Below are 17,347 nucleotides of genomic sequence, written 5' to 3'. Positions count from 1 at the left end.
CGGATCCGTCAGACGCATCGCTTTGGAAGCAGCAAAAAAAAAAAAAAAAGGTGGGGGGCGGAGATTGCCACGTCACACACTCTGGCTGTTTCCACAATCTGAAAAAAAGGTCAGTGATCGCCATCTTGAATTTGGGTCACATGAACCACAAAAAAAAAAAGCTTTAAAAAACAGCAGTAGAACAATTCTCCCATCACCCTGCTGGGAGAAGCTTTTTTTTTTCAGCTACTTTTCGGAGTGACGCCGACTGAGGGAGGACCGATGACTTGGTGGGATATCGATCGAACCGCGACAGCGGGCCGACCCGCACGGAGAAGCCGGCCTTCAGGCATCATCACTGGGCAGACCGAGGCAGGCAGCCGGGGTGATGGAGCAAACCCACTCAGTCCGAAATCTCCCACTTTTTGGATATATGCGAAGTCCCAGTTTGCCCAACGGAGATTAGTTCTGCAGCTTTATCGAGGTGAGAATAATGTAAAAATAAAACATAACGTTTACTGAACTGCTGTGAAGGTTTAATGATCGGCTAACGTTACCGTAGCCTTTTAGCACAGTTGATCTGAGTGAACACTTTAATTTCTAAATGGTTCAGTCTTTTTATTTTTACCAAATAAAGCTACAGCTTTTTTCAGACACCACAAAAGCTCAACTTTAAATAACTTATTTTTTCGGGCGTTTTTTCCATAGTTTTTTTTCCCCGCCTTTATATATATATATATATATATATATATATATATATTGTTTAGTGTTTCTTTATATTTAAAGAAATATTATTTGTTCCAATCAGGAACATTTGCTGTGCAGACAACCAAACTTCCATTGATGAGCTGAACACCACACGAAGTCCAGTCGAAAGAAAACATCTCTGCTTTTCAGCAACAGCACCAGAGCTCAAAGCTGCAGAAGAGACCTTCATCTGGTCCCGAGAATCCAGCAGAACATCACCTGCTTCTAAATAAAAGGCTCTTTGAACAGCAACTATTTTATTATTTTTTAAAAAGCTGTTTCATTTTATATTTTAACAACAAATGAACAGATTATGTCACAGAAATCCTACTTTACAATCACACTGCAGTCATTGTTTCTGTGTAGGCTCTCAGTTGTCCAGGTGGTTTCCATAGTAGAGAAGCTTGAATCTTCGACTGGACTTGGTTGCTTGACGCGAGGACGTTTCGCTTCAAATCGCAGAAGCTTCCTCAGCTAAAATTCTTGCTCTGGTGGTCTGACTTCTGTCTTGACTCTTGTACAGAAGAACAATCAAGAAGTCACAAAAGCTGGAGTTTTAAACCTAACCAGACCCCTCCTACCGAGAGGCAGACTGCTATAGGCTAGTGACTAAACAATAGCTCTAATTAGCACCTATTGTGCTCTAGTTAGCACCCTCCTAATGACAGGGCAGCTGTCCCTCTCCTGATGGCTCCCTTGATGACTCTGCTGATGACGTGAATGACTCATTACCATGAACAAAAGACTGAAACTGCTTTGACCTGAGTATCCCATTGTAAACAGGGGATAAAGCGTGTCTCAGACCCCCTCCCCGGTTAAGGATGGATTTCAAACATTTCACAAAGAATGCCTCCTTGACCCCTCTCTCAAACCATTTCTTCTCTCTGGCAAATATTTTAACTTCCTTGTCCTCAAACGTGTAGTTAGTGTCTTTAAGGTGGAGATGAACTGCAGACTGAGGTCCACTGGCGCCCTCTCTGCGGTGCTGGTATAGCCTTTTGTGTAAAGGTTGCTTAGTCTCACCTATGTAGTGTTTGTTACAGTTTTCCTGACATCTGATAGAATACACTACATTGCTCTGTTTGTAACTAGGGATCCTGTCCTTAGGGTGAACTAATTTCTGTCTCAAGGTGTTAACCGGTTTAAAGTAAACTGGGATTTTGTGCTGTCTGAAGATCCTCTGTAGTTTTTCCCCTACTCCTGCTAAATAAGGGAGAGACACTCTTCTTCTTGTCTCCGTCTCCTGTCTATCTGGTCTCTTTGTTCTCTGGGACTTCTGCACTTTGTCCAGGGACCATCGTGGGTACCCACATACTGTGAGTGCTTTCCGGACAAGTTGTTGTTCTTTAGCCCTTCCCTCTGCAGTTGTGGGCACCTGTAGGGCTCTGTGTTGAAGCATCCTGATCACCCCGAGCTCGTGTTCAAGGGGGTGGTTTGAGCCAAAGAGCAGATATTGGTCAGTGTGAGTTGGTTTTCTGTAAACCCCTGTCTGGAGCTGCCTGTTCTCTCCAATCGTAACATCACAGTCCAAGAAGGCTAAATGGTTGTTTCTGGCATCCTCACGTGTGAGCTTGATATTGGCGTCCACCGAGTTGATGTGTTCTGTAAAGTCCTCAACTTCCTGTTGCTTGATTTTAACCCATGTGTCATCAACATATCTGAACCAGTGACTGGGAGAGATGCCCGTGAAAGACGTCAAGGCTGTCTTCTCCACTCGCGCCATGTACAGATTGGCCACAATGGGGGATACCGGAGACCCCATCGCACAACCATGAATCTGCCTGTACTAATTCCCCCTAAACAGGAAATACGTGGTGTTATGACAGATCTTCAAGAGTTGGCAGATGTGGTCTGGTGTGAGTTTGGTCCTTTCAAGTAGAGACACACCAGCAGTCTCTGCCTCACAGCTGAGACAGCCTCAGCAGTGGGGATGCAGGTGAACAATGAAGTCACATCAAATGACACGATTGTTTCATCTGCCTCCAGCAGCTTACAATGGGGTACTCAGGTCAAAGCAGTTTCAGTCTTTTGTTCATGGTAATGAGTCATTCATGTCATCAGCAGAGTCATCAAGGGAGTCATCAGGAGAGAGACAGCTGCCCTGTCATTAGGACGGTGCTAACTAGAGCACAATAGGTGCTAATTAGAGCTATTGTTTAGTCACTAGCCTATAGCAGTCTGCCTCTCGGTAGGAGGGGTCTGGTTAGGTTTAAAACTTCAGCTTTTGTGACTTCTTGATTATTCTTCTCTACAAGAGTCAAGACAGAAGTCAGACCACCAGAGCAAGAATTTTAGCTGAGGAAGCTTCTGCGATTTGAAGCAAAACGTCCGCGTGTCAAGCAACCCAGTCCAGTCGAAGATTCAAGCTTCTCTACTGCAGTCAGTTAAATTATTTCCTGTTGCATTTATAATAAACGTTAGTATTTATTTACAGTGTCTGTTTTTCTGGTTAAAATGAGATATAATCTACCAGACTTAAAAAAAAAAAAAAAAAAAAAAAAAAAAGTACAAATTTCCATGTTATTTTGTCTAAAAATAAATGTCCGAGGTTCCTTATGTAAACAAGAAATGAAATAATCTGAAATAACAGGTGGTTTTAATTTACAGACGAAAGGTTTCTAAAGAACCATTTATTGATTTAGCTATTTTAATTACAAGTGTTCTAAACTTTTTTTTTTTTTTTACAGTAATCAGAAATAATGAGGTAACAACAACAAAAAACATTTCGAAGGATTTTTCTTCAGAAAACTGCTCCATAAATGAGGAGTCCTGTGACACGTATGTTTTGCACATATCAGTGGTTGCTGCACCGTCCATTTTGTAGAGATCAGTGGTTTCTGCCACCTGTCTTCCGTGTTTTGGCCCGACGCGTTGTTCCTATTGGACAACGCAAAGGTACGTCACAGCTCAGCAAGTCAGAAGTTGGATTGGATTAAACTTTGACTCCGTCAGCCTGCTGACAAGCGGCAATGCGCGCTCGCATCAGATGCGTCAGTTTAGCTCGGCTTTTGACGTGACGCATCTGAAGCATCTAAAACACAACGCGTCTAATTGAAAATAATGCTTTTTAGACCGATTTTTGACGCATCTGACGGATTCAGTGTGAAAGGCCTGTTATACGTGCATCACGATGCAGCTAAGAATCTATCACCCCTCCCCCCACCCCTGCAACTCGTGCACCAAGCTTTACGATCCATTTCAAACACTGTAGGTTTTCTGACAATCAAAACTGGTGACCACTAGTCAAGAATTTAAATAATTTCCATGTGTAGCCATGGATTTGTTAATGTGGAAAATTTCAATAAGAAGTCTTGCAATAATGACTCACTCTCCATATCAGTGTCCATGTCCTCAGACTCCACAGCTGCGCTGGTCCTCTGGATCTTTGGCTTGATGACAAAAGGGCACTCTTTTCTTGATAGGTCAACCTCATGCTGTATATTTAAAATGATGGAGAAAGGGCCGAGTGACGTTGGCACAATATTGATAAAAATTGATTCCTGATGTTTTGTGAGAAATTGAGATACCCAACCACTGCTTAGCTAACCTCTAGCCTGCAGATGAAAATGGAAAGGCCACCATGGGACTGAAAGGCAGCCATGTCCAGGTTTGTAATGAGGTCCACCACCCGCACTGCCCGTGTCACAAAGGTTATCTGGTCTTGCTCATCACCCAGGAATTTGATCACCTATAAAAGGATAAGATTAAATTAAATAGCACAGATTCCTGAAATGCTTTAAAAGTACTGGTGAAGAACTCCGACTGCATATATCAACCAAGGTCAAGTCTCAGAACTTCAACATACTAATTTCCTTAAGTCATTGGGGGTAGGGGATAGAAAAGAAAGGAGGGGGTAAAAAAAAAAACAGAAATTTAATACTCAGAATGAAATACCAAAAGCAATTCATGCTTCCTGCATTAACAGTAAAACATATTTGGGGGACGGGGGGAAGTATTAAAGTCCTCACTATAAACAGAAAATGTGAAAATCTGACAAAATTCCTTTACTTATTTATAAATAAATCATTCCCATGCTTCACACATCTCAGACTTCTCATCCATACGCACACAAAATGAAGAGCTCCAGTCAAATTTAAAATCAAGTGTTTAAGCAAGTTTAAGTAAGTCATGCTGCAGCCAACAGAGATGAGATTTTAACCATCACCACATTTTGAATGCCACTGGATTATACAGGCATAGCACTGTGACACAAGTGACCAAACTAACAGTAATGAAACTTGTAGCCTTAGTCTTAATAGTCAGCAATTTTAGTGGATAGCTGTTTAAAGCTCAAATCTTTGTTAAACCAACTGGTAAAATACAATACCCAAAGATTTTCAGGCAGCAGGAGGTTTTAATGCTGCGCTGCAGTCAGCTGACTGTCAGTAAGACCAAAAAAAAAAAAAAGACAACTAGCATGGTGTCAAATCACTAACTACAACATTTACACCACAGAAGATTGTTTGTGTGAGGGAATACCAGAATCAAAGGGCTTTGGTGCCCCGAAATGATTATTCACATCCAAATTAATGGTAATTTGGCCATAAACTTCGTTGGCATTAAAATATTTCTGGTCGGGTGGGAGTTCTCATTAGCCTGACCACCCACCAGCCTTGGGGAAGGGGAAACACCAACTACGGTAAGAAAAAAGACAAGACTGTCTGCTGTCAAGTGCTTGGAAGGTGCCTTGCCCCTGCCCAGGTAACAGCATTAAGCCCTTGGACAAAAATGCTATCAGAATAGAGCTGTATTTAGGGCTGGGTACCGAACTTCGGTTCTTTTGGAGCACCGGCCGAAATGCTTCGGTAGTACCGAGTATTGACACATGCCTCGTCTTTCGGTGCCAAGTTTCAATACCCAGAAGTTAATCACGTGCAAGAAGAGTGGTCCACAGCCATCCTCCTCTCAGCATTCAAGTCCACCTGTGGACGTTACAGAACACGAGCAGCCTCATTCAAAATCTCCACCACCGGACTCCGTTTCAACTGCAACTTAATACATGCATCGTTTTTAAGCTTGAAGAAATGAAGCACTGTTCCGACCCGCTGCTTTCGCGCTTTGCTCCGCTGCCTTTCAGAAGCAGCAAATCTGCTTCTTAACCCCTCTTAGAGTCATTAAAATATCAATCGTGAGTCACTTTTGTGTGGAATAAAGTCACTAACTGGGACTCCTGTCTTGTTGCGATAAAGAAACCTTCCATTCAAACAGCTCCAAACGCTGCATGGCTCTCTGCCAAGCGAGTTATGTTAGAAAGATAGAGTCCGGTCGGAATTAATAACTTCAAAGAGAATCACGGTTTAAATCAAATGACACCTCTGTCCAAACGTTGTAATACTTGATGTTATTGTAAAAGTGCAATCAAAAGATTTTTTTCCTCCCAAAATGAAACGTTCTGCGCTGACGTGCAGCAGCCAGCTGAGCTCAGCTCAGATTAGATTCTATGGAGAGACATTCATGCCAAAATGTCAAAGGAAATGCTTTTGACAAAAACTACAGAGTGTTTTCAAGTGTTCTTTTGCACTGGAAATTATTTGTTGGTTATTTTTTTTGTAAGAAAATTGCTTGGAGTGGAAAATTACCAAAGCTGAAAAATAAAACTCAAGATTGGTTCTATGTGTAATGTTAATTTTCTTTTTGTTAGAATTGATTGTATAAAATTGGTATTGAAAAAAGTATCATTCAGGAACTGGTATCGAAGTAAAGGTATCGAAATTGGTACCGGTATCGGAAATTATTGATTGATACCCAACCCTAGCTGTGATAGACTAATAAGTGCCTGTGCCCTGGATGCTGCATTGGACATCTGTACTTCAGATTGTAAAATCAGTGTGATGTACTGCCAGTCTCTAATGGTGCTGTTTTTCCACAATATTTACAGTGTAAATTAATACTTTTTTCTAGCCAGACTGTAAATAACCAAAGTAAGCAGGGGTGGTGGCCAAGTGGTTAATGCGCTTGGTTTCAGTGCAGAATGTTCCGGGTTCAAACCCCACCTCTGCCACGTTTCTCCATGTAATGTGGAGTTGCGTCAGGAAGGGCATCCGGCGTAAAACCTATGCCAATTCAACATGCAGACCCACCTTGGATTTGCTGTGGCGACCCCGAGTGCAAACAAGGGAGCAGCCAAAGGTACTTACTACTTACTGTAAATAACCAAAGTACTACCACCAAACGAACATCTTTTGAACTTCCTTCTTCAAAAAATTTCTTTGGTCTCGTTATGGCTCTTTATACACTGCATTCTTGACCATTTTACTAAATCTGTGAACATTCACTCCTTTCTACATTTGGGTTCGGCAGCTCGCTGCTAATGATGACAGCACAATAGTAGAGCAGATAAACAATCCTGCAAATAGTGATAGAAGCAACAAATTGAGGACAAATACTCCTTAGACATTACTCTTTTGAAAAAACTGATAAGCCATTTGAATTTTCAACAGACAGCCAGGTAAGAGTTAATTGAAGAATTACACAGGGTAAAAATTAAAAGATGATCCAATCAAATTGGAAACTACACCACATTTGTCTGAGCATAAAGATTCCAAAAAGGTATAGTTTGGACTATCTACAACTGTTATGTGGTAACTGAGTTATGTGGTAAAAACTGCAAAAATGGTGACAAAGGTCAATTATCAATTTGTACAGGGGTCAATTTCTCCCGGTTCTTTTTGTAATATACTGCCCCTTATAAAGATCCTCTGCTTCAAAAAACAAAACAAAAAAAAAACCCACTTCTCGGCATCGGCCGGACAAATGAACCACGGCCGGACTTTTCCCCCAACTAATAAAATTACCATAAATATCAGAAAACAAGGAAAGAGAGAAAAAAGTTTTCCACAGTGACTTTCAAGAACTTTCTAAGTTAACGGGAATCTCAGATGCAGACCATCACTTTAATACAACAAAAATCAATTTTACAGTAGTCAATATTGCAGAAATTCGATTATAACAGGTTTCCTGCTTATCCGATCAAAGCCCCTTTTGTTTTGCTGGTTGTAAAAAAAAAAAATCATGGCCCGTCATCATAACCAAGCGGTTCAAATAAACCTCACCAGCAACAGTTTTATATCCGGGTCACCGGCACCAATTGTGTAATTCCTCTCAGTTATTTTTGTAATATAATGCCCTTTACAAAGAACAAAATTGCTATATTCCTCAGCTGAAGAATACAGCAATAAGAAATCAGGCCCGGGTCCCCAGAGACACAGCCTACACGGACTCCAGCTTCTGAAGGACCTCGAACATGGCCAACAAAATGCTTTTATACAAGACAATGTCAGCAGTACAGTGGGTGGGTTTTCGTCTCACAAACCTAATCTTACTGGCTCCCCACAGAGAGGGAAACCCCCCTTTATCTGAAACTTGCACATGCGTGATAGAAGTGAAACCTAACTCTTCTGTTGAGACCTTGAACCAGTTAGAACCAGGTTCCAGACACTTCTAAACATATAACAAAAGCAAATACTTGATAACTAACATAAAATAAGGAATTAGCACAGATGTTATTTAACAAAAGTTAAAGTTGCTCCAATTTTGGTAAAACGTGGTGCAAATTATTGGTTGAGCTAATAGGATAGGTTTGCATGGCAGGCTGTGGCGCAGCATCGTGCCACAGCCTCTCACGGCAGTCTACCACCTGCCATTCCTGCCCTGATTTTAATGCAACATTTTATCCATGCTCACTTAGGTGGTTGCACACATCAAGGGAAATTAATCAAAATAACTATGGTGGGTTTGTTAGGTAGGGTGAGTGTGGCATATGGGGTTGGCCCCTGGAGGCTGGGGATGACTGGAGCGCTGGGATGGGGGGTGGTCTGTATGTCCAGTTCTGACGTGGTCTCGGGGCCCTACTCTGGGGCTTGTGGGGCCCAGGGTGCAGTGGCCTGTTGGGGGGGATGGGGGCCATGGTCTCCATGAGGTGATGTATTGTCCCGCTTGGGTGGTCTCATGATCTTGGGCTTTGGTATGTGTGGTGGGGTCTTGAGGGGGTCCTGCTGGTTGTGCTGGGGGAGTCTCGTGCGCTAGTTGGCTGGGGGGTTTGGTCCCGCCCCTTGTCTGGGGGCCGGATCCCGCGCTCGTTGTGCTTGGTGGTCCCTGCCCGGGCTTTGGGTTTTGTCATCCTGGCTCCTTTAACCCTAGCCTCCGCTCGCTCCTCCCTTTGCAGGCTGTGGCCCGGGTGGTGTGGTTCAGGGGCGGCCCCTTTTGTGGGCCTATGCTGGCGCCCTGTGTGCATCCCCTGGTGCATGAGGTTGCTTCCTATGCCTCTGGGGGGGAATGTGTGGGTGTGCTCTGACGCCGCCTGGGCCATTCCCCTGGTGGTTCATTGGACTGCCCAGGTGGCTCTGGTGGGTGCCCTTCCTGGCCCCTACCCCCCTCGACTGTCCTTTTTCTCCTTGTTTTCCTGGGGCCCTGCATCCAAAACCCATTTCCATCTGTTGTATGCAATCAGCCGTATGGCTCCTGACATGCCAGAGTGATCCACATCATATCTTAAGGTTCTGTACTTTTGTCTTGGCCCAACACACAAGCCACAGTAGTGTTTGGATATTTCGCTGTGATCTGGATCCATATGTGAGGATGGTTAGGTGTTTGGGGCTGTCACCACAATTCGGTTTTGGGTGTTCTCAAGGGGACTCTCAAGACTGGTGTTCTAGAATAGGGTATGGATGCTCACTAACGAGACAGATTGTTGCTGTAGATGCATGTCAATGTGTGGTTGTTTGCCCTGGTATGTTGAATGATTGGGACGCATCTCCTTGGTGTCTCAGTTTTCATCACTTTACAGTTATTGATGTCGCCACTTGTTTTTCGTTTTTATCTGTCTTCATGTTTTGATGGTTGGCCCTTCCTGATAAATGCCTGTTGGCTTTGAGTCGGATGGTGAAGGCTGATCGGGAAGGGCGGATGGGGGTCACACACGCACATCACGTTCACTCATGCACTACATACTATCTGTCTTACAGGAACAAATTGCATATACGAGGTCTGATAGAAAAGTATCCGACCTTTTTATTTTTTTTTTCAAAAACCTGATGGATTTTAATCACATGTGCTTGCATGAGCCAACCTTGAACCTTTGTGCGCATGCATGAGTTTTTTCACGCCTGTCGATTGCGTCATTTGCTTGTAAGCAGCCTTTGTGTGAGGATGGGTGTAGTCTCTCATCGTTTTTTCTTTGCAAGGAAATGGCGGAACAACTGGAGCAGCGCAACTGCCTCAAATTTTGCCAGAAACTGGGCGACAGCCAAGTGGAAACCATTCAAATTATTCAGACAGCTTCCGATCCTATGGGCATCACACAAATTAAGGAGCGGTACAACTGGTTTAAAGATGGCCGCATAACGGTGGAGAGCGTGCCGCGCTCCGGGCGGCCATCAACATGCTGAAATGACCGGATCATTTCCAAAGTGAACGCTGTGGTGATGCGGGACCGTCGTGTGACTATCCGAGAAATTGTGGAAGAGGAGGGCATCAGCACTTTTTCAGCACATTTTTTTTCTTGGCACGAAGCTGATGGCGCAGCAAACGCGCCTCCGTGTTGAAGCCTCACAGGGCATGCTGTGACATGCCATTCGGAAGATTCAGACAGCTTTCGGTGGCTTTTCAGTCGTGTGACTATCCGAGAAATTGTAGAAGAGGCGAGCATGTCCAGGTCCGCATTATCACGGGTACACCTCATCAAAAGTCTATAACTGTTTTAATATATGGTAAACAAGAAAATTGGGAGTTTGTCAAACATACTAATACTGAATAATCAATCTCAAGTTTCAGCTCTTTATTATTACTGTCATACTGCACCAACAGGTCCAAAATACTTCATGAGCACAATCTCTAAAGCCCCTTTCACACTGGGGCTGCCTCAAGCTTCCTGTGGTGCCATGACGACGCAGGAATGTTTGCGTCAGGTGCGCGCAGCAGGGGGCAGAGAGAAGGTGAGAACGCAGCCTGCAGGTTCTCTGCACAGAGGAATCAGAGTGCAGTTTGGCTGCAGACAGACTGTGCACTCTGATTTAACTTCTAGTTTATATTTGCGCTGAGCTGCAGGTCTGCGCTCTGAGTTCTGTTATAATTTATCTTTCCTACTTTGACCGCGAGATGCGCATGCGAACGAAACGTCTGTGAGTGGAGATGTCTGGAGTTATACTTGATGTGGACATGTCCTGTCAATCAGTCTGTGAGCAGGACTTTTATGGACTGTATTTAAACACATTTGTGAGAGAAGACCGAGGAGTTGCTGCAGTCAGCAGCGTTTTTTTTTTTTTTCTGTGCCCTTAGTTTTTACTGCATTGTGTACACGATGCAACTCGAAGCGGGCCAAAGTAGGCATTGTATCGCGTTGTCTGATTGATCGTTATCGATAGAAGGCGTCGCTCAATTGGCTAGCGCTACGCTGCAAGCGAGATGTACTCGGCTCTACCAGCGGTCAACTCGGCATGTGGTACAGCTCAGAAAGTGGCGAATGGGCCAATCAGAAGTTGGCAAAATCACATACCATATAATAATAGGATTAATAAATGGAATAGTTTTGACTGTGTTGAATGTTTGGTCTGCAATGTAAAGGTCAAACAATGTCAGCAACCATTGGATTCTATGACACGATACATCTTAACCCGTAAAATGATGACTAAGCATTACCCACGGTGCAAACTATTCCTTTTTAAAACCCTATTAACTCAACCAATAATTTGTATCACTTTTTTACCCCTGTACAAACTGAAAGTGACCTTTATCGCCATTCTTGCTGTTTTTACCCCATAACTCCAAAACATTCAGTCACAGATAGTCCAAACTACACCTTTTTGGAATCTTTGTAATCAGACACATGGTATGGTAAAGTTTTCAATATGACTGGAGCATCTTTTAATTTTGACCCCTGTGTAATTCTTCAATTGACCCCTACCTGGCTGCCTACTGATGATTCAAATGGCAAATCATTTCTTTCAAAGAGTAATGTCTAAGGTGTATTTGTGCCAAATTTGGTGCTTCCATCACCATTTGCACGATTACTGTATTCGGTTATCTGGTGCACTACAAGGTTCTCTAACACAACTCTAATCAAAAAATGAGCAAGACATTCTGAAAACTGCCATGTGAATTGGAAACAGCGGCGGGTACAGCTAACCAAAAAGTTAGCTTCGATAACTGGTAACTGAAAAGTTATCTTTTTTAACGCTAAACCAATAAACTGCCTAAAAACGTATCGGAAGCTACAGATAAACAATAACTTTAAATTTTGCCTCCCATACACTCTCAGCTACTAAGAAGCTGATTTGGAGTTTAAAAGCAGCCAAAGCTTCTGATAGAACCAATGGCGATCAGAAACCCAAACAGCCAATGAGCCAGCACTCGTCTTTGTGCGCTCTGCCCCCTGCTGTAGGAAAAGGTCATTTACCCTGACAGGATACAGTGGTCCCGTGATGAGTGAGAGGTCAAGAAATAGAAAGCAAGTTTGAATTATGGTTTTGCTTTAAAAATAAAATTATTCCGGATAGATAACTACATTAATGTAACACCTTAAAATGTACAAAGTGATATATAACACGTCTGTTAATTTTAAAATAATGTACTAACTCTGAAGATTTGAACATTAAAACAATTAAAAAATTTTAAAATTAAAAAAAAAAACATTAAAAATTAAAAAAAAAAACATTAAAAGCTACTTACAAAACAAAGCAGTTTGTTAAACTCGGGGAATACTGTTCTTCATATCTGGACATCATTTGTGGGCTACCACAGGGTTCTGTGTTGGGCCCAAAATGATTTATTTTATACATTAATGATTTATGTAAAGTCTCAGATCTGGTTAAAACTGTGCTCTTTGCAGATGACACAAACCTGTTTTGCTCAGGGGAAAATCTGCAACAATAATTATCTGATTTAGGACCAGAAATGATAAAGTTAAAGAGATGGTTTGATATTAAATTATCATTAAAATTGTCTAAAACTAAATTGATGTTATTTGGAAATTATAAAAAAAGACATACAAATTCAGTTAAATGTACATGGGGTAAACAGAGCGTGTCAAAGAGAATAAGTTTTTAGGTGTCATTAATGATGAAAAAAATTAATCGGAAAGCTCATATTCAGCATATTCAAATGAAGGTATCAAAAAGTATTGCAGTATTAAAGTAAAGCATGTTCTTGATTGCAGAGCACTACATACTCTATTGTTCATTGGTTGCACCCTACTTGACTTATTGCGCTGACGTTTGGGGCAACAATTACAAAACTACACTGCAACCATCATTCTTTAAAAAAAAGAGAATTAAGGACAATTCACAATGCAGGTTATAGAGACCACACCAACCCACTGTTCATTACATCTCAAATATTAAAACTTAATGATATGATTTCATTCAAGACTGTTAAATTAATGCACAAAGTGAAAAATAAACAAGTGCCATTTAGAATTAAAGAATATTTTACTGAGAGAGAAGGAAAATATAATTTACGGGGCTTGAATCATTTTAAAATTGCTGGCGCTCGGACGACCAAGAAAGGTTTCTGTGTCTCCATGTGCGGCCCTAGATTATGCAATAACCTGACGGATGAACTCAAACGATGTCCAAATATCAATCAGTTTAAAAATCAATATTAAAAAAATGATGTTTTCAAGATATGTATCTAATGAAGTACGATGAGTTTTGTGTTGTCAGTTGTAATTGTGAACTTGTTCAGTAACATTCATTTGTGTATGCATGTATGTATATATATATATATATATATATATATATATATATATATATATATATATATATATATATATATGTGTGTGTGTGTGTAATGATGTATGTATATGTAGGTGTATTGTGTGTGTATACATGTATACTGTATATGTATGTAGACGAAGACATGGTGTCACCCCTTAGAGTCTGGTCTGCTTGAGGTTTCTTCCTCAATACAACAGAGGGTGTTTTTCCTTACCACTGTCGCCTGTGTGCTTGCTCTGGGGGTTGGTAATGTGTGTGTGTGTGTGTGTGTGTGTGTATGGGGTGGGCGTTCAAAAGCTTTGCTTCTGCTCACCCCCTTATGGTCACATGTCACTGTGGAATTGTCTATCAGTTTTTGTTATTGACGAGTTGTGTGCCAAATAAATAAGTTCAAATAAGTTCTGTCAAAAAAACTTTCTCGTGTGTTGGAATTGTGTGGCGATTGGAATCGCCGTTTGAATGCTTGAATAACAATGTCAGTCGCACAAAGAAATCAAATAGTGAAAAAATGTTTGGTGCAGTGTTATAACATATCAATCAGTCGCTCTGTGAGGTGTCATAACATCAAGCCTGGTTCACATGGCAAGATAATTAGGCCGACATCGGACCGGATCTTCCCCTTCCGACAATCTTAAGGATGACCCGACAATCGTGATGACGCTAAATATAATCTTTTCACATATTCCTGCCGTGTGTGGTTTGTAAAAGCACTCTGATCTGCTCAGAAGGACGTGAGGAGCTAAACGTGATATGCAGCCAATCAGAAAGCGAGGTGTCTGACCTGGGAATGTTCGTGTGTGAAATCTGTGTGTGTTTTTACCATGTGGCTGATACTACACACTGTACAACTAAACCTGTCAGATCTATGATTTGTATTTAGCTCCATGTGTGGGGTCTCAGGTTTTGGAAACCTACAGATAATTTTAAAATCCTGCAATCGACAACACTGTGATATAACTGGTCACCAGTAGATGGCAGTGTTCTATACATTTTGACGGCGATTATATCACACAGCCTGAATCACAATTTCAGCTTTTGGAAAAGCAACCTGGGCTTCTTCTGGCATTTTTACATAAAACAAACAATAACAACGTCTATAAACCCAGAGAATATATTCACGAGCGTTTTAGGCACAATATACAAAGAGTTTAATGCTCCGTGTAGACCGTAATCAGAGCGTCTCAAATGCATTTCTCCTGTCGTGAACCTTTACCCATAATGCACTGCACACACACCATGTCCACACTAAAACCTTTAAAATTAGTCCATTACTTTAAAACTAAAACATATATCTGATATTTTCACTTTATAAAACTTCAGACGTGATGTTATTTTAAATAACCTGTCTGAAATTAGTTTGGTTAAAATTCTAACCATAAGTTAAAACTCTGCCTCTGGATGACTTGGGTGCTATTGCCAACGTATTAGTATGGGGTCAAAAGAAATGAGTTTTTTTCTTTTCTATGACCAGTTCTCCTTTGCCTGCAGAGGATAGAGCAGTTTATTCTGGAACCAGCTCTTCTCTGTATGTAGAGGATAGAACTGCGCATCTACTACAAAAACTACGTCTGCAAAAATGTTAGCGGTCTAAAACTTATCGGACCAAAACGTATCCGAAGATAATTGGTCCGATGATGGTTTTCAAAGTTATCTGAAAAGCGAATCCGATAATGAAAACATTATCTTCAATAATTAGTGGTTAGCGGAACTGTGCCCACCACTGATTGTAAAAATTTATACAGCTCTGTGATACTGTTGGCTTAATGGTCAACAAATTTATATTAAAGTTCTTAATTTTATACAGATTGTTGTTTCTATCCTGTTTAATGCTAGGCCCGTGAGAATAGTAGTGCACTAGTATGTTTTGGCCTCTCATTTTGCTTCAAGTGACCACATATTGGATACACTGTGGTGAAAGTCAGTCTCAAGTTGGAGGGGAACAGAGAAGGATTTTAAAACCACAAATCATTAAATATCGGCGCGAGTTTCCTGTGTGCCTTCTAACCAACTGAAGCAGAGGTTTTGTCTTTTGGATGTCTTGAAACCAATTCACCATGAATCTGATTTACTGGTGATACAATAAACAAAAGTTGCATCATTCCAACTTTCTCCAATCACATCCACAAAAGCCTCCAACTTCTTTAGAGTTGTTTGAGTGACTTGGTGGCATTCCTCTCGTCTCCTTGCATGACTACTCTGTTTGAGATCTGCCTACTCCAGCCAGATTTGCCAAAAAAGTGCTATATATATTACTAGTAAAGCTAACCTTTTACTTATTTTGTTTAAATACACACACACACACACACACACACACACACACACACTAGGGGTGTCGGAAAAAAAAAAAATCGATTCACATCCGAATCGCGATTCTTATTTATTACGATTCTGAATCGATCCAAAATGTCCAAGAATCGATTTTTAAAAAGCATTTTTTTAAACATTTTCTTGCTTACTCGCTGCGTGTACAGGCAACGACTTCCGTACTACAGCGTCCCTGCGAGGGAGGTGGTCCGGCGTGCTTCAAACACTCGTGAGCTGCAGAGTTCAGTGGCTGTAGCTTAGCATGGCGGACGAAGAGCTAATTCAGCCAGCACCGTCTTTGCTGAAGGCAAATGTTTGGGCGCATTATGGATTTTATTAGTTGCTGCGAAAGAAGGAGCTTGATATGACTTATGCAGTGTGCAAAATCTGCAAAAAACTCCACAAGCCCACATGCTATGCTATGACCCGGAGCTAAAAAGAGCGGAGCAGCGTTATCTGCCGACTACTGACCAGCGCTTCGCTAAATTGCCAGCCAACTCCGAACGCGCAAAGCAGATAAGTAAATTTGCATCCAGAATCACTTGATTAACCTTGTAAAGCTGCATTTTCCTAAACATAAACATTTTTAAGTAATATATATAAAATTATTTCTCAGAGCTCTTTGAATCGAAAATCGATTCTGAATCGAATTGTCACCCCAAGAATCGGAATCGAATTGAATCGTGAGTTGTTGAACTATTCACATCCCTAATATACACACACACACAGCGAGGAAAATAAGTATTTGAACACCCAGCGATTTTACAAGTTCTCCCACTTAGAAATGATGGAGGGGTCTGAAATTTTCATCTTAGGTGCATGTCCACTGTGAGAGACAATCAAAAACAAATCCGGAAATCACAATGTATGATTTTTGAATAATTTATTTGTATGTTACTGATGCAAGTAAGTATTTGAACAACTGTGAAAATCAATGTTAATATTTGGTACAGTACCCTTTGTTTGCAATTAAAGAGGTCAAACGTTTCCTGTAGTTTTTCACTCCTATTAATTCTCTGAGCCAAGATTCAAACTGAGGCGGTGTGTCAGATTTCCATAATTTTAAAATACATCTTTTAGCTATCACCATGCCATAGGTGACCACTGATGTCACATTGTGACCCAATGACTGGAGAGTGTCAGAGAAACCAAGAAGAGCGGTTTCGGGGTCAGGAGCAATTTTTTTTTTTGAGTGCACAGGAGTACCAATTAAATATTGAGTACGAGAAACCTTGGATCTTTGGACAAAGCCAAAATTGGTGTGCCAATGTACCATCAGTGGTCTTACATCTGTCACATTGAGGAGAAGTTTGTGGGAAGATTTTATTCAACTTAACTTTTGAATAGTATAACCTGTGAACTACTTTATACTGTATTACCTGAAGTCTAGAATTGATAGAGCAGTGATGGATTTCCCTCAAGGCCTTTTTCCAATTGTCATCCTTGATTCCAATATTGAGATCTTCCCATTTTTGTTTAATTAACATGGTAGGGCAAACAAAATTACTCTGCAGAAATTTTATCAGTAATGAAATTAAACTCTTGGACTCAGGGGGCCCCAGTAGAATCTTGAATAGATGCCTTTTCCGCATCCAAATATAAAATTG

General features: G+C 41.3%; 1 protein-coding gene across 1 annotated transcript in view; it reads right to left on the bottom strand.

Moving 5' to 3' along the window:
* Window positions 1–17,347, bottom strand: part of huwe1 (HECT, UBA and WWE domain containing E3 ubiquitin protein ligase 1) — a 201,263-nt gene that overhangs the window by 144,433 nt on the left and 39,483 nt on the right. The window contains 2 exon segments of the mRNA XM_034172372.1: window positions 4,055–4,160; window positions 4,274–4,414. Coding sequence (XP_034028263.1) covers window positions 4,055–4,160; window positions 4,274–4,414 — 247 coding nt within the window.

Source organism: Thalassophryne amazonica, chromosome 6, assembly GCF_902500255.1.
Source record: "Thalassophryne amazonica chromosome 6, fThaAma1.1, whole genome shotgun sequence".
Lineage (NCBI taxonomy): Eukaryota > Metazoa > Chordata > Actinopteri > Batrachoidiformes > Batrachoididae > Thalassophryne > Thalassophryne amazonica.
The sequence above is the reverse complement of the archived record's forward strand: the minus strand, read 5'-3'. Positions and strand labels throughout refer to the sequence as shown.